Genomic DNA, 17,775 nt, shown 5'->3' with positions numbered 1-17,775 from the left:
CTCTCATCTTCAGTCCGAAGACCCGGAGGAAGATGCTAGGTTAAAACAGTTGCAGGCGGCGGCAGCACACTGGCAGCAGCACCAGCAGCACCGAGTTGGCTTCCAGTATCAGGGCATAATGCAGAAACACACTCAGCTGCAGCAGATCCTCCAGCAGTACCAGCAGATTATACAGCAGCCGCCACATATGCAGGCAAGTGCTTCCTCAGCTCACACAGGGGACGTTGCCCCAAGTCACCCCAAGGAGTTGTTATTCCTGAAAGAGATTGAAATGTGAGGAGGGAGCGAAATTAAATTAGCTGTTTCCGAGGGGGGTCCAAATCACCGGGCTTTGGGAAGTACAGCTTTATGAAAATGCTCTTGGGATGGGGCAGGTATAGTGGAATTTTCTGGTCATGTCAACCCAGGCAGGCGTTAGAGGACTGTTGCTAAGGGTTTTAAGAACCAGAGATTCTTACCATGTAGTTTCAAGTTGCCTACAAATCACTTCAGTGACAGACAAGCAAAAATCCACCAGAAAGATCACAGCAACCACCACAGAAACCTAAGGAAATACACCACAAAAGATACTTGTTCTTCTTGTATCTTGAAGACACAAACTTGTGTCTGTATGTCTGTAGTAATAGATCATTTTTCAAATTCTTAAAGTGATCCATGGTGATATGAAAAACTTGAAAAACAATTATTGCTGAGATAGGTATTTGCTTTAGTGTTTAGTTGATTTCTCCAACTCTGTGGTAACTTACAGAACTGAGTCAAAGGAAGAAAGAATGATCATCGTTAAGGAGATGGAACAAGTTTATCCTTACTAGCCTCCCAAAGTCTTTAGCGTTTTAATTTCCTAAGCCTACAAATGCCCTTGATTCATTAATATTTTAACTTATGATTAATTCTCTTACATGAATGTCTTGAAATAATTGTCACCCCTTTGTTCGTAGACCATGTCTGTAGACGTGCAGCTGCGGCATTATGAGATGCAGCAGCAACAGTTTCAACATCTCTACCAAGAATGGGAGCGGGAGTTTCAGCTGTGGGAGGAGCAGCTCCATTCTTATCCTCATAAAGATCAGCTTCAGGAGTATGAGAAGCAGTGGAAAACATGGCAGGGACATATGAAAGCGACTCAGACCTATCTCCAGGAGAAAGTCAATTCATTTCAGAACATGAAGAACCAGTATATGGGGAACATGTCAATGCCACCTCCTTTCGTTCCGTATTCTCAGATGCCTCCACCTCTACCAACAATGCCCCCTCCGGTACTGCCTCCATCGTTGCCCCCACCAGTGATGCCCCCTGCCCTGCCTGCTTCAGTGCCACCGCCTGGCATGCCCCCACCTGTGATGCCACCTTCTCTGCCAACCTCTGTGCCCCCACCTGTGATGCCTCCATCTCTGTCCTCTACAGGGCCACCGCCCGTTCTTCCCCCGCCTTCCCTCTCTTCTGCGGGGCCACCGCCCGTTCTTCCCCCACCGGCTCTCTCCTCAACGGCACCTCCGCCTGTCCTGCCCCTCCCACCATTGTCTTTAGCCACACCTCCTCCAGGATTACCTCCCCCGGGGGTCCCTCAAGGGATACCTCCTCAGTTAGCAACAGCCCCAATCCCACCAGCCTCTAGTTCTCAGAGTTCACAGGTTCCAGAGAAACCTAGACCAGCACTGCTTCCCACTCCTGTGTCTTTTGGTTCAGGCCCACCCTCAACCTACCATCCTCCATTGCAATCAGCTGTTAGCCCATCCGAACAAGTGAATTCTAAAACCCCTCTGAGCAAGTCTACTCTGCCATATAGTTCATTCTCATCTGAGCAAGGACTTGGGGAGTCTTCAGCTGCTCCATCTCAGCCAATCACTGGAGTCAAGGACATGCCAGTGAGGTCAGGTGGACTGCTTCCAGATCCTCCTAGAAGCAGTTACTTGGAAGGCCCAAGAGGCCCAAGGTAGGTCTGCCTTTGGTTGGTTGGTTGGTTTGGTTTGGCTTTTTTGTTGATTTATGCTGAGTAGGCCTTGATGGTATAAAAAGCTGATTTTTATATTCTCTTTGTACTTTTCTATACAATCCTGGTTTACAGTTAATAATGTTAGTATTGTTCACTTATTAGACATAACATAATAAAATCTAGAAATAGTAACATGCCCCCATTTCTTTGATGTCACTGCTTTTATCCTACATGTAGAGATTATAGTCCAGGATGAATGTCTTGTTTTAGAGTAATGCTTATCAATTTCTTATTGACTTTTTAGCTTCAAAAGTAATATTTATTTATCTTTTTTGGTTTTTTTCTTAGACAGATAACTGAATTGGTAACTTCTCTTTGTTAGATAATACGCAGGATGTTGGAGATAAAGATGAATAAGCCAATATTCTAGTGAAATAGGCAACAAAATTTAGTATAAGGGTAAATAGGACTTTTATCCATTTGGTCAGCAAATATTTATTCCTGCTCTGTGCTTATAGCAGTAAATATAACAGAGCAGACAAAATCCCCGCCCCCATGGAGCTTATTCCCTGTGTATCTCCCTCAGTTTGGGAGATGTTTTCCTTTTGTCTGAACCACATTTTTTTAGAAAAGCACACAGAAAAATTTACTAGTAGTCTAAGGTTTTTGGTTTTTTTTGCTTTTTAAAAAGTGTTAAATTCACTTTTCCAAGTTTGTAAAAGTGTATTTCCCCCCCCAACGTTGACCTAAATGTTAATTTTCCTATAGAGAAACCTTATCAATCATGTTTTTTTCCGATTGGAACTTGTGATAGAAATACATACTCCTTATACTAAATTTAGATAGTATAGAAAATATTTAAAAAGTGAAAGTCACCTAATTCCACAATCTAGAGATAGTAATTTAAAAAATACATGTCATAAAAAAATGAGCTCATACTGAGCATATTGTCTTGTAAACTTGCTTTTTCTACCCGTCAGTACATTGGTTAGTTTTCCGTCTCAATGTCAGTGTATCTATATTATCATTTTTAATTTAACCTTAATTTTGACTTTTGGAAACAAAATATATCTTTTATTTGTTCCCCAAATTTATAACTCTTAAAAAAACATGGCACAAAACTCCACCATCTTATAAGGTGTTGACAGTTCTCTAGAAAGTTTATTTCTTGCATTGAACCTAAATGTGTTGCTGTAATTTCTACCCGTTGATTCTAGATCTGCCTCTGTGGCAACATATAATTAACATGAGTTCCTCTGGGTGCCAGAAGCCTTGCCAGAGGATTTACATGTGTTATCTCATAGAGTCTTCTCAGCACCTGTGAAGGAGGTGGCATGTGAACGAGGCAGGTTGATACCCTACATTTACCCTTTACAGACCGGGGGTGAGAGGTTTGAGTAACTTGCTCAGCATCATGTAACTGGAAGAGTAGAGCCTGAGTCCACACCTGGTGGGAGCAGAATCCGGGGGGTTCCCAGAGCAAAAGCACTAGTTAAACACTGTGTTTAATGCCATGATTCAGTGATATTCATACTGTCAGTGATTACAAGTGCATTTTGTAGTCTTGATTTATTTGGCATGTGTAACTTTTTTATTAGAATTCCTACTTATCTCTTGGATTAAGCATTGCCTTTTAGATCTGGTGACTAATTTGCTATCAGAAAAGTACATTCTTAACACCTTGTGAAACATAGATCTTCTGCTCCCTTTTTTTCTATCATATTAATGTTTACTGTCTTTGCCTACCCAATCTTGTAAATTTAGGACCTATTTTAAGTTTTTTCTTACCTTAAGGTACAGTTAATAATTTCACTGCTAGGAGGATCTTAGCAATTATCTAGTGCAATATCCCCTCTATAGCAGCTCATGTTTGTGTTGCATTTTAGTGTGTCACCCTGGGTCTTGCACATATTACCTTATTATTTCTCCATAATCTCATGAAGTAAACATATAAGGGAAGCTGAGATTTGGAGAGGTTCTAAATAAATTCCCCCAGATGACATTGCTAGTAAATGATTGAGATGGAATTAAATCCAAGGCCATCTGGTCCACTTTTTTTTTTTTTAAGATTTATTTATTTTGAGAGAGAGAGAACAAGCATGTGCGAGCGGTGGGGGGTGGGAGGTGTAGAGGGGGAGGGAGGGAGAGTCCCAAGCAGATTCTGCGCTGAGCGTGGAGCCCAACGTGGGGCTTGACCTCACAACCCTGAGATCATGACCTGAGCCAAAACCAAGAGTCAGACACTCAACGGACTGCACCACCCAGGTGCCCCTGATCCACTTTTGAGTTCATTTTACTTCCTGTGACAAGTGGTTGATGGCCTCTGCTTAACATTGGCACTGTGATAAGGAATACCACCACGTAAGGTGTTGACAGTTTTCTGGAAAGTTTATTTGTGTTGAATCTAAATGTGCTGCTTTCACTTCTGCCTGTCGATTCTAGATCTGCCTCTGTGGTGTAACACATAATGAATTATCCTATCCCCCTTCTATAGCGTGTCCCTACAGTTCTTTAAACAGTGCCCTCTTGTCTCCCCCATCCTGCCATACCTGCTCTTCTCTGCCGTCACAGAAACTCAGATTCTTCTTTTCTTTTCACACTAACATTGGTTCTAGCCTCCTCCTGCTACATTGCTCCTTGTCTTGTGAAGGGCCTAGGATTTGTCAGTCTCCTTCAGATGCAAGGAACCATAGAACCTGTTACCAACTTTGTTATAAATAATAAATAATAACATGTATAGCTGAACAAATTGCTTTTTTTGGTTGGCTCCGTCACAGTGTTGACTCATGTTGAGCTTAAAATCAATTTGACTTCCCTGGTCTTTTTCACATTAGCTGTTATTAAGCCAAGTCTCTCTCATCCCGAACTTGTGTAGGTGTTTTTTTTGTTTTGTTTTTCTCTTTTTCTAAGACTTTATTTTACATTTCATCTAAATTAGGTTTGGGCCAACGTTCTAGTCTGCTGAAATCTTAATAAATGTTGATTACATTGCTTTGAGATATAAGATGTTCCTCTCTAGCTTTTTCACCTGTAACTTTCATAAGGATGGCTTTTTTTTGTTTTTGAATTCGATCCTGCTCATATTCTCTACCCTGTTTTTAAAGCCTTTCCCCAATTTAGCTTATGTCATTTCCATTTCTGTTACCCTTCTACTTCTTTTGCTCACTTAGCTCATATTGAGTATAGTTTGTGACTATTGCCCAGGCGTGGTTCTTTTTCCTCCTGTGTAACTAGGTTAAAAAAAAAAAATCAGTGAGAAGCTGGTGAGTGAAAGAGACTTGAGGTAGGAATAATCCACACTGTCAAGGAAACTTGCGAATTTTTCTTACTAGTTGAATTCAGAGTTTGCTGTAAACACGTAACTGATGCAGTAAGCCACTCTGTTTTGTTTTGTTTTTTTAAACAAAGCTGGGTAGAAAAACAAGAATGGAGAACACAGATAACTGACTTACCAATAATGCACTATTAAAATAATGTAAATTACTTTGAGTTTTTGCAAAATCCAAATTTAGGCTGCTGTCTAAAAATTGGGAAGGTTTCCAAAAAGCCAAGTGATAGAACTGCATCATGTGTAAATACCACACTGTGGAGCATCTGGGGCAGCTGTTTTGAAATTGTGTGTATGTATGTGTATCATTTGATTCATCAGGTCTTCTAGAAGACTACCACTGCTCTAATAAACTGTTAAGTCAGTGGATGTTGGTTTCCCAGAACCTTTTATTTTTCAGTCATAAAATTTATTTATTAAAGGGTAACTTGCAGAGATGTGCACAATCCTGAGTGTGTAGCTTAGTGAATTTACACAAAGTAAACACACTCATGTTATCACTACTGAGATCAAGACATAAAGATTACTAGGGTCTGAGAAGTCCTCCTCGTGCCCCTTCCCATTTTCCCTCACCCCAAAGATAACCACTATACTGACTTTTTATACCATAGATTAGTTTTGCCTGTTTTTCAAGTTTATATAAATGGAATCCTACTGCATGTACTCTTTTGAGTCTGGCGTCTTTCACTTGACATTATGTTATTGTGAGATTCATCCATGGTGTGTGTAGCTGCAGTTTGTTCATTCCCATTTCTCTACAGTATTTTATTGTGTGAATATACCCCAATCTGTTTATCTAGTCTACTATTGATGGTCATTTAAGTTTTTTTGTTATTATGAAGAACACTGCTTTGTGTCTTTTGGCGCTGTATGTGTCCCTTTAGGGTGTGTGTGTGTGTGTGTTTAATTTTGTTTATAAATATACCAATGATTGGAATTGCTTGATTGGGGGGTATGTATGGTTCTACTTTGATAGATATTGTCAAACAGTTTTCCAAAATGATTATGTCCATTTACATTCTCGCCAGCAGTTTTTTTGCATCCTCCTCAACACTTGGTATTGTTAAATTTTTAAATTTTAGCAATTTGGGTGGATGTCTAGTGGTATTGTAACATGGCTTTAATTTGTATTTCCCTGATGACAAATGAGGTTAACTTCTGTTTCCATTTGATTATTGTTAAATTGAATTTCCTCTTTTATGAAATGCTGATTGAAGTCTTTTCCCAGTTTTTCTGTTGGGTTATGTATTTTTCTTATTGATTTGTAGGAGTTCATTATGCATACTAGATATCATTCTGTCTAGATTGTCTCAACTATTTCTTACTCTATAGCCCTTTGTTTTTCTTATCCTCACTATACCAAAAAAGTACCGTATAGAGCCAGCGGGCCCTTTTTACTTTTCACATTTTAAAGGAATTTTACAAATAATTTACGGAAGTAACAGTAAAGGGATAGTGAAAAACAATTTATTAGAAATTTTTATAAAAATTTTACAAGAGCAAAACTCTGCATCAAGTAAATTTTGGCACATAAACGTAGAGATAAAAGATGAAATAATCCTGTCACACATTCTTCTGGCAAAGCAGAATGGTCCAGCTTCTTGGCACAAAATATTATGTAATGATATCCTTACAGTTTAATAACTATGTGGGGAGTACATTTCCTTTCTGTCCTTAGAAATATATTGTTCACTCATCGAATGTTGAGTAGAGAATATTAATCTAGGGTACTGTCATCTGAGGACTTACAGTTGGAGATTTTACTGATGTGATCAGTTTCACATGTTTATTAGAGACTAGAGTGCTTCTGTCTCTGTTTATTTTTTTATTTTGACACAGCTTTCTCTCTCACTTTTCTTTGCCATTCTAGTCAGGAAATGAAAATTTCTAAATTCTCAATTGTGTTCAATGAAGCCTAAAAATAGGCTGTAATATTTTGGGCGCTACAAAGCAGGGTGAGGTGACAGCTGTTTCCACCTTTGCTTCATCCCTTAGGCAAATCCATCATTCCTTCCTTATCTTTGTATTTTAATCTTTTTTGGCATAGTTGGGGATAATTGATAAGCAATGATGAGTGAGTAATTAATTCTAGGATAAGGAAATTGCAGAATGTTTTAAGATACAGAAAAAAAGTCACTTAGGATCTCATAATGTATCTTAAATTTATGAAAGGATCTAATGGACCCATATAGTAATTCCATGATAATATAAGTTTTATTCTCTCTCTTTTTTTTTTTAAAGAGCTAAATTTTCTCTTTGTTCTTGGGAAAGCCTATAAGAAAAAAGTCATGTTTTTTATTTTTAAATAAAATATTTTGGTTTAAGTGTTTATTTAAATTCCAGTTAACATACAGTGTAATATTAGTTTCAGGTGTTAAAATACAGTGATTCAACACTTCCATGCAACACCCGATGCTCATCACAGCAAGTGCACTTCCTAATCCCTATCACCTATTTAACCCATCCCTCCCACCCCCCACCGTCCACCTCCTCTCTGGTAACCATCAGTTTTTTCTCTATAGTTAGAAACTGTTTCTTGAAGGGGGGCATCTGGCTGGCTCAGCCGGTAGAGCATGGGACTCTTGATCTCGGGGTCAGGAGTTCAAGCCCCATGTTGGGCATAGAGCCTACTTTAAAAAAAAAGTCTATCTTGGTTTGCCTATTTTTTTCCCTTTACTCATTTGTTTTGTTTCTTAAATTCCACATATGAGTGAAATCATATGGTATTTGTCTTTCTCTGACATTTTGCTTAGCATAATACTCTCTAGCTTCATTCACATTGTTGCTAATGACAAGATTTCATTCTTTTTTATGGCTGAGTAATATTCCACCACACACGTATGTACGTATATGTATATATACAAACACACACACACATCTTTATCCATTCATCAGTTGATGGGCACTTGGGCTGTTTCCATAATTTGGCTATTGTAGGCAATGCTGCTGTAAACACTGGGGGGCATGTATCCTTTTGAATTAGTACTTTTGTATTCTTTGGGTAAATACCTAGTAGTGCAATTCATGGATCAAAGGGTAGTTCTCTTTTTAGCTTTTTGAGGAACATCCATACCGTTTGCATTGTGGCTATACCAGTTTGCATTCCAACACTAACAGTGCAAGAGGGTTCCCCTTTCTCCACATCCTCACCAACAGCTGTTGTTTCTTGTGTTGTTGATTTTAGCCATTCTCTTTGTACTATAGTGTGAGTATAATAGACTGTCTAAAAAAACCAAAACAGAACAGTTCTAAAATTAGGATCCAGTGAACCCAGAGGAACCCCAAAGATTAATGGAAATTATTGATTAATAGAAATTATTGATTTTAATTTAGTAGTCTAATTTATTGATCTTTTCCTTCATGGTTAGTGCTTTTTTGTGTCGTTTAAGAAATCTTTGTTTACCCCAAGGCCATAAATACATTATCCTATTTTATCTGCTGTCTTTTATTGTTTGACCTTTTATTTTTAGGTCAACAATCTATATAGAATTGATTGTTAATGTATGGTATGAGGTAGGGGGTCATGGTTTATTATTTTTCATACGGCTAACTAGTTGAGCCCAGCACCATTTATTGAAAAGGTCATCTTTTCCTTACTACTTTGGTAGTATCTCCTTCATCATGAGTCAAATGACTATATGTGTGAATTTGTTTCTAGACTCTATCTGTCCATCGTTGCACCAGTGTCCTGTTTTAATTACTGTAGCTTTGTGATAAATCCTGATATCTCTTAGTGTAAGTCCTCCAGTTCTGTGTTTCTAGATCAGAGGTTGGCAAACTTTCTCTGTGAAGGGCCAGATGGTAAATATTTTTAGGCTTTGCAGCCCATGTTTGGTTTCTGTCAAATATTTTTCTCTCTTCCTTTTATTTTTCACCTTTAAAAATGTAAAAAATCACTCTTAACTGGATTTGGCCCATGGGACATAGTTTACTGACCCCTGATCTAGAGCGACTTGACTATTCTTGGTCCTCTCTGTTTCCCCTGTGATGCTTAGAATCAGCTTGTCGGTTTTCGGAAACCTGCTGGAATTTTGATGAGCATTGCATAGAATCTGTTGACCATTTTGCGGAAGAATTGACATCTTTGTAGTATCTCGGCTTCTGATCTGTCACACATACTTTTTGATTGGTTTTCGAATTGAAATTGTGGACCTCCTCCATTCTGTACCTGTCTTATTAGGATTAGCAAGGGATTATAAACACTATAATTTTACTCTATGCTTTCATATGTCATGGTTGTTCCTATTTATAGAGATTACTCTTGGGGGGAATTTTGATTTTAGGATCTTGGTTATACATATTAGAAAATAATTAGAAAAATTATCTCACATGAAAACTAAAAGGGCAGGAATTTGATTCCAGAATTTAATATTTTGTAATTCCCATGGTCAGCTGATTTGAGTATGGTTAGTAACTGTTGTGACAATAAGATGTTATCTTGTTTAAGGGTATTTGTATTTCTGCATACCTCTTAAGTTTTTATACCCAATTTGGAGTCTGTTTTTTTATGTCAAATCTTAAAAGTTTTATACATACCTCTAATGGCTTCATACCTAGTTTTAGGGTTTTTATTTTTTAGAAGTTTATGAAATGCCTAACTGTGCAAAAATTTTCTAAATATTTAAACACCAAATATTTGTTTTTCTTTTCATCTGATCAATGGGCAATGCATGTGTTTTTATGTGATTGTATTTAGTGAATATATGCTATGTTTGTACTTTATTTCAAATGTTTTTATGTTAAAAAGGTCATAGCATTTCATTGTATTGATGTACATATGACTTATTTTTGTGCACACTTTTAAATTGAGTATCTCTTAATATATTTCTTTTCCAAAGGCTTAAAAATTCTTTACTTTTATAAATACAAAAGGTTTTGATAGTCTAACATTTGTTACATCCTTGAGCTTTGAAAATTTGGAAGTGCAGTATTGATAAATAATGGCCATTTACATGTAGTGTTGAAAGTATATTTCAATTGCTTTAACATTTTCACCCCCCAAATAAAAATAAAATGATGACCTTTGGCTGTTGATCAGCAGTTTAATCTGAAAGCAAAGCGCCCTCCCCTTTCAGGAAACTGCATATGTATGTGCAGGCATGAGCCTTGAGTAATGAGTTCCTTAACTTTTATAACCTTGCCACTGTGCTCTCTTCTTCCTTATCTCATCTGTTAGTGCCTCTTCCTTCCTTTATCCTTTCCTCTGGCCTTGAACATGCTCTTCTCTTTGTCTGGAATCCCTTTCCTGTCAGTTTTTGCTTTACTAATTCCTATTTTTCCTGCCCAATGGGGCAGGGAGTGCTTCAGTAATTATGTGTTGAGATCCTTCAGTGAGTCAGACACTGGGGATACCTCAGTGAACAAGGCCAACATGTCCCATTTTATCAAATTATGTGCTAATTGTTGATTTAGTTGCCTCACTCTTCCCGTGGACTGTGAACTCCTTGAGTTAAGTATCCGTTTATTTCCAGCACTAACATAGTGCCTGACAGGTGTTCATTCACTGTTGCTTATGCCAGAATGTCTCAGTTATGGATAAAATTCTGAAGGCATTCACAATTTGGTTAGGAAGGCAGTTCATTTGTATTCAGATTTGCTCATAATACTGGGTAATGAGTGGACAAGGGTTCTTACTGACTCTTGTACCTTGTGGAGGATAGTCTTCTCTTATCACTTATATGAACTAATGATTGCTGAATTAAATACAAAGCAGATAGCTTTACACAATTTTAATGATCTAAGATGTTTTTCCAGGCACTTTGAATTAATAAATGTAACTTCAAGAAAAGGAATTAAGCCATCACAAGCCCTGAAACAGTATCATAAATAGGTAAAAAAGTAAATGAGTGGCCTCCATCCTAAGCATTGAGGTGCATCCTTTGACAAGTCCCTGGTCAGCTCCTTTCCCTTTGCCCAACAATAACTGTGCCAAGCCTTCACCACTTTGCAGAGACCATCTGTACTAGTGCTGCTTTCTTTGTCTCCGCAAACATTTTTATTTTGCTTTGTATCTTTATTTTAGCTTCCTGCCTCCCAGAGAAAATCGAGGCTTTCAGGCCCAGTGAAATTCACTTCCTGCCCTTCTGTTTACCTTACCTTACTACCCTCATCTTCTTCTAGCCTCAGAAGAAGCCCTTCTTCCTCCTCTTTAGGGCTAATTTCTCTGTGCCACTTAAAGAAATTCATTTTACATTTTTATCAAAGCAGTACATACATAAAGTTTTTAAAAATCAAGCAGAACAGCCAGCCTAGATGTGTTTTCTAATGACATCTTTTAATTCTTTAGCTGTTTCTTTTGGTAGTTACCTTCCTATCACTAAATAATATGCTTCTGCTTTCTTGATTTACACATTTTAAATGTTATATATTTACTTCCAGGTCTGATAAAGATTGGTTCTTACATTACTTTAACCCCATCTGTCTAATATATTTATATCACTGTTTTTAGATAAGTAAACCATGTTTGCTGTAGACATAAGCAGTGTGTTATAATTATATTTTCTTTAGTGTAATGACTTTTCTAGGATTTCCGATTGTCTTCCTGAAAAATGTTTAAAATAATTCTCCAACCCCAGTCTCAAAAACACCAGCTCTTTTTTTCCTGAGGAGATCTCTCTCCCAAATTTATGCGTCTTCTTTCTTTTCACCTGCTGGGTTGGGTGGTTGGTTGCCCAAAATATCTGCCATATGGCTGTTACTCCAGCATTTCCCTTGACTATCCTCCTGGTTTGGATTCACTGTTTACTGAATCTCATGCCTTCCTGTGGTTTAGTGTCTCTTTTTCCCAGAATGCATGCTCAAGTAACTTACTAGGAGACCGTGGGTTGGAGGTAGGTACATTTTTTGAGTCTTGTGTGTCTGAAAATGTTTTTATTCTAACCTCACACTTGATTAATAATTTGGATATAGAAGTTGAAGTTGAGCATTTAAAATTTTTTGATTTATTTAAACTAAAAACAAAATTAGTTCAGCCATTTCTCCCATACCCCACCCTTGCCTCTGGCAACCACCAGCCTGTTCTCTGTATCTATGGGCTATCTCATAGATATGAGCTATCTTTGAGGTTTTTTCTATTTATTTATTTTTACATTCCACATATAAGAGAGATCATACAGTATTTGTCTGACTTATTTCACTTAGCATAATGCCCTCAAGGTTTATCCATGTTGTCAAAAGTGGCAAGATTTTATTCTTTTTCATGGCTGAATAATATTCACTTCAGTATTGAATTTCTTTATTCCTTCTTCCATCGATGGACACTGAGGTTATTTCCATATTTTGGCTATTGTGAATACTGCAGTGAACATGGGGATGCATATATCTTTTCAAGTTAGTTTTTTGTTGTTATTGTTTTCTTCAGGTATAAATACCCAGAAGTGGAATTGATGTATCATATGGTAGTTCTACTTTTAATTTTTTGAGGAACCCTCATACTGGTTTCCATGTGGCCGCACCAATTTACATTCCCACCAACCGTGTACAAGAGCTCTTTTTTCCATATCCTTGCCAACACTTGTTATTTTTAGTCTTTTTGAAAATAGCCATTCTAACAGGTGTGGGGTAATATCTCATTGTGGTTTCAATTTGCATTTCCTCAATGATTAATGATGTAGAACATCTTTTCATGTACCTACTGCCATCTGTATGTCTTCTTTGGAAAAATACCAGTTCAGATCTTCTGCCCATTTTTTAATCAGATTGTCTGTATTTTTGCTACAGTTGTGTGAGTTCTTTATTTTGGATGTGAGCCCCTTATCAGATATAATATTTGTAAGTATTTTCTCCCAATCAGTAGGTCGCCTTTTTGTTTTGTTGATGGTTTTCTTTGCTGTACAGATGCTTGGTAGTTTAATGTGGTCCCACTTGTTTATTTTTGCTTTTTGCTTTTGATATCAGATTCAAAAAATCATTGCCAAGACCCATGTCAAGGAGCTTACCACTTACGTTTTTTTCTAGGAGTTTTATGGTTTGGGTTCTTACTTTCAGGTCTTTAATCCATTTTGAGTTAGTTTTTGTGTATAGTGTGAGATGGCACTATAGTTGCATTCTTCTGTATGTGGCTGTTCGATTTTCCCAGGATCATTTATTGAAGAGACTGTCCTTTCTCCATTTCTCCATCATATATTCTTGGCTCCTTTGTTATAAAGTAATTGACTGTATATGTGCAGGTTTTTTTGGCGGGGGGGCTCTCTGTTCTGTTCCATTGATCTGTGTGTCTGTTTTTATGCCAGTACCAAACTGTTTAACACCATTTACATACTACACACTGAAGTTGAACATAATTATTCCTCAAGGTTTTAGGGTCATCATCCTATTTTCTTCTGTCACTTAGTGTAGGTGCTGTACTGTTCTGATTCTTTTCCTTTTTAGCTGACTTCTCCCTATTGCCAGAAACTTTTCCCCTGGTATTCTAAAAGTTCATAGTCGGTTTTGTTTTGTTTTGTTTTACTAATTATACTGGGTGCTTAGTGAGCTAGGCCCTTTCTGTCTGGACATGGGAATCTCTTAACTCTTAAATCTTTATCCTATTTCTTTATTAATTTTTTTTCTTGTTTTCTGTTTTTTTCTTTCTGAAACTCCTCATTAGTAGGTTTCTGGACCTGCTAGATTGATTATATTTGTTTCTTTTTCATTTGGTTGTACTTTCTGAGATACTACTAATCCTTTTATTGCATTTTATTTGGAGAATTTAAAAAATTTCTGTAGTTCTTTTGGTTCTGATCCTTTTTTATATATAGCAAATTGATTTATAGGTACAGTACCTTTAAGAATCTGAGGATATTATTTGGGTTTTTGTTGTTTTTTTTTTAGTTGTCTTCTGATTTTTGCATTATCTCTGTTTTCTCCAGATTTATGACCTTGTTTACCTTTGGTCTCTTCCTTTTGTTTTGGAGACATTCCTCAAATATCTAGGTATTAAAATAAATATCCATTTATATTTAAGTGTGGGGGACACAGACAAGCTAATTGGAAGCTCTGTGTATATGTGGGGAACTTACCAACTATTGTTGCTCCCACTCAGTAACTTCAGGTTTGTTTTAGGTGGTAGGGCAAAGAACTGCTACTGTTAGAGGGCCCTCAGATTCAAGAATTTAGGGACATTCAGCCTAAAGAAAGTCTGGTTGATGGTTCTGAATATAGGTTTTATTTATTTATAAGTATTTTTTTTTAAGATTTTTTAATTTATTTATTTGACAGAGAGAGAGGGAACGCAGGAGAAGTGGGAGAGGGAGAAGCAGGCTTCCCAGCAGAGCAGGGAGCCCGATGTGGGGCTCGATCCCAGGACTCTGGGATCACGACCTGAGCCGAAGACACATGCTTAACGACTGAGCCACCCAGGCGCCCCATGAATATAGATTTTAATTTACTATTTTTAGCCCGGAAGTCTTATTCCTCTCCTTCATGGTATCTAAGAATTTTGACTCTCTGGGGTTCTGTGAGCAAACCAGCCCATTTTTATTGCATCCCCTTCTACTACCAGCATTCTAAACTTCTAAGCTTCTTCTTGCTCCATATGTTACCACTCATGTTTGCTCTTTGTCTTCCAGAATTTAAAAACAAAACTCTCATCTGCTGGCGGTCCCTTTTCTGTTTATAATGGGTTTATGTATATTGAAATTCCTTGTGATGACTCTGTGTTCTGTCAATTTGGCTAGGCTGTAGTATCTTTCCCAGAGTTCCCTTATATGTTTCTGATTAGGATGGGTCACAAGGGAGATTTCTGCATCTGACATGAAATATTTATCCCTGGACAACTGAAGAAAGATTCTTACCTATTCCCCAGAAAAGGATATAAAGTCCCTTTTTTGTCTTTGGAGAAATCTTCATTCTTCTAGCTGGGTCACACTCTCTCTTTGATACTCTGTAATTTAAACTCTGAGATATAAAATTAACTATTATTAATACATCTTATGTTAGATGATAAGGAAGAAAAATCAGCCAAAGATGTTTGACTAATACATATGTATATATTTAAACATATTAAATTAAGGAAGAAATATTCCTAACTCTTATGGTCCTTTCTGCAACTGGTCATGTAACCATAGTTGGTATTTATAACTAACTACCTTCTTCTGCCAGCCATTTTGTAGTCCCTTTGTTCTCAGCATGCACCTCAGGTGGTCCTGGTTTTTTGCCTGGTGGAGTGACCCAAACCTTCATTCTTGAAGGGTCTGGGCTGTTGACAGTCCTGTCTGAATTGAGTTATTGTCATTTTTTATTGACTTTAATCACAGGACATGGAAGTGCTGAGAGGTGTTCTAGAGGATCTCCATTCCAGACAGTCCTCCTTACCCTCATTGTGCAGTAGTAACCCAATTTCCTCTTGCAGCTCAGGGCCAATCACCCCCAGCCGGTACAGTAGCTCCCTTCTTTGCCTGTTGATTCAGAACCCAAAGTAGCCAGGTGAGAGTCTCAACTTGAGTTTAATGGGAGTTACTGTTGTCTCCCCTGATGGGAGCATTCCTCCCTTTGAAACTAAAAGACTTCTAGACCAGCAAAGCCTGATGTCAACAGGGATAGGAAATAAATGTTTTATCTGAAACTGAATTTATTATTCTTCATTGATTTCCGAAACAAATAAGAGAAAAAACTCTTCTCTTTCTCATTAAAAGCATGAAAGGTATCACCATCCGTTTAGGCCTAAGCCAGAAACCTTGGAATCATCCTAAATTCTTCCCTTTTGTTGTCATTTTAATCTTACCTGTTAGAAAGTCCTATGCATTTTACCTTCTTTCACATCTCTCACTTTTATCTCCTCTACATCCTCATGTCAGTCACTGCCTTAGAACAGGCTTCACTTTCATTTACCCAAATTGTGGAAACAATCTACAATAAACTTTCCCACCTATCCATCTGCTACTTTTCTGCTAGAGCAATCTTTTAAAAATCAGACCATCTGTAGTGGCTCTAAGTCTCATTAAGTAATTCCCAACTTCTTACCCAGCTAAATTAATTCACCTATGGTAACAAATCTAAAGTCACATGCCTTAATAAATTAGAGGTTTATTCTTTCTCCACACTTATATGATGGTAATGTCAAGAAGCCAGGTTCCTTCTAATTTGCTACTTTTCTTTTTTTTTCTTTTTATTTATTTTTTTAAGATTTTATTTATTTATTTGACAGAGACACAGCGAGAGAGGGAACACAAGCAGGGGGGAGTGGGAGAGGGAGAAGCAGGCTTCCTGCCAAGCAGGGAGCCCGATGCGGGGCTTGATCCCAGGACCCCGGGACCACGACCTGAGCCGAAGGCAGATGCTTAACGACTGAGCCACCCAGGAGCCCCTAATTTGCTACTTTTCATCCCCTAGTATATTGCTCTTATCTACATGGTCCAACATGCTTCACCAGCATGTCCGAGCCAGCATGAAAAATCAAAGGGTGAAGAGGAAGATGTGCCCTTCCCTTTAAGGGTATAACCCAGAAGGATGTGCTGGTCATTTTCACTTTCAGCCCATTGGCAAGAACATGGCTACAAGTTCTAGCTGCAGGAGAATTTGGGAAAGAGAGTCAGTCTTGAGTTTGGCTAGCTTTGTGTCCATCTAAAAATGAAGAGGCTCAGTTACTGTAGGAAAAGGGGGAATGGCCATTGGAGGGGCACCAGTAGTCTCTGCTACACAAGGCATACAAGGTCTCCTAGAGATTGATTCTTGCCTACTCTTTGCCTTGTCTCTTAGTTCCTTCCCTTTCCACTCCTTTCCCAGCTCTCCCTAATCTGTCTCCTCTTTGCCAAAGCCATACTCAACTGTTGCACTTCCAGACATGCCATGCTGGTGTGTGTTTCTCTGCCTTTCCTCACAGTGTTTCCTTAACCACTTCCTTGCCACCCATTTCCCTTATCGCCAATATGCTCTGTTAGCCTGGCCTCAGAGAATTTGTCTTTCAAGACTTAATGTAAGCATCATCTATTGTATAAAGCCTTTATTGGACAGCAACCCCCCCCTCCCAACTCTGGTAGAATTGAACATCCCCTCCTCTGTTGCCCTTGTTATATGCAGATAGACTTCTGTCATTGCACCTTATTTACACTTAGATTCTCTTTCTCCTCCATTGTAAACCCTTTGAGGGCAACAGATGACATTTTATTTGTATATCCCTTGGATGTACTATAGTGCTTGGCAGGGGATGTGCACTAAAAATTTACAGAATGAGCAATTAGGTCCATAGCAAGTTTTCAGGGCACTGTCCAGACTTTAAAATGTCAGGGTGAACTCTTAAGATACAGCTGGCTACTGTCTTTTTGAATTTTTGTCAGTTAGCCCAGATGATAATGTTAGTTCCAACAGTATTTATAATCATCCTATATTATCTTTCTGATTGTTTCCTATTTAGTTTTTAGTTATATTTTAATTCTGAAAGTACTCTCAGAATTAGCTGTGGCATTTTTTTCCCCATTAAAAATGAGTGGACTTTTCTGTCTACTAAGTCACAATGTTTATAATTGCTTTTTAACAATTTAGTATATCAGTGACTTGCTGCAGGAGATGTTTTGAAGTGAATTACAATAATACTGAC

General features: G+C 37.9%; 1 protein-coding gene across 3 annotated transcripts in view; it reads left to right on the top strand.

Moving 5' to 3' along the window:
- The window catches only part of YLPM1 (YLP motif containing 1), a 74,366-nt gene that overhangs the window by 10,859 nt on the left and 45,732 nt on the right, over positions 1-17,775 (top strand). For all 3 annotated transcript variants that reach the window (XR_014148348.1, XM_081830219.1, XM_081830220.1), the window contains exons 3-4: positions 14-193; positions 939-1,933. Coding sequence is in view for 2 of the 3 variants with exons in the window: in XM_081830219.1 (XP_081686345.1) it covers positions 14-193; positions 939-1,933 (1,175 nt within the window). In the remaining variant the exon portion in view is untranslated. The remainder of the gene's footprint in view (positions 1-13; positions 194-938; positions 1,934-17,775) is intronic.

The sequence above is a fragment of the Leptonychotes weddellii genome, chromosome 9 (assembly GCF_054177405.1).
Source record: "Leptonychotes weddellii isolate Sample4059 chromosome 9, ASM5417740v2, whole genome shotgun sequence".
Lineage (NCBI taxonomy): Eukaryota > Metazoa > Chordata > Mammalia > Carnivora > Phocidae > Leptonychotes > Leptonychotes weddellii.
The sequence above is the reverse complement of the archived record's forward strand: the minus strand, read 5'-3'. Positions and strand labels throughout refer to the sequence as shown.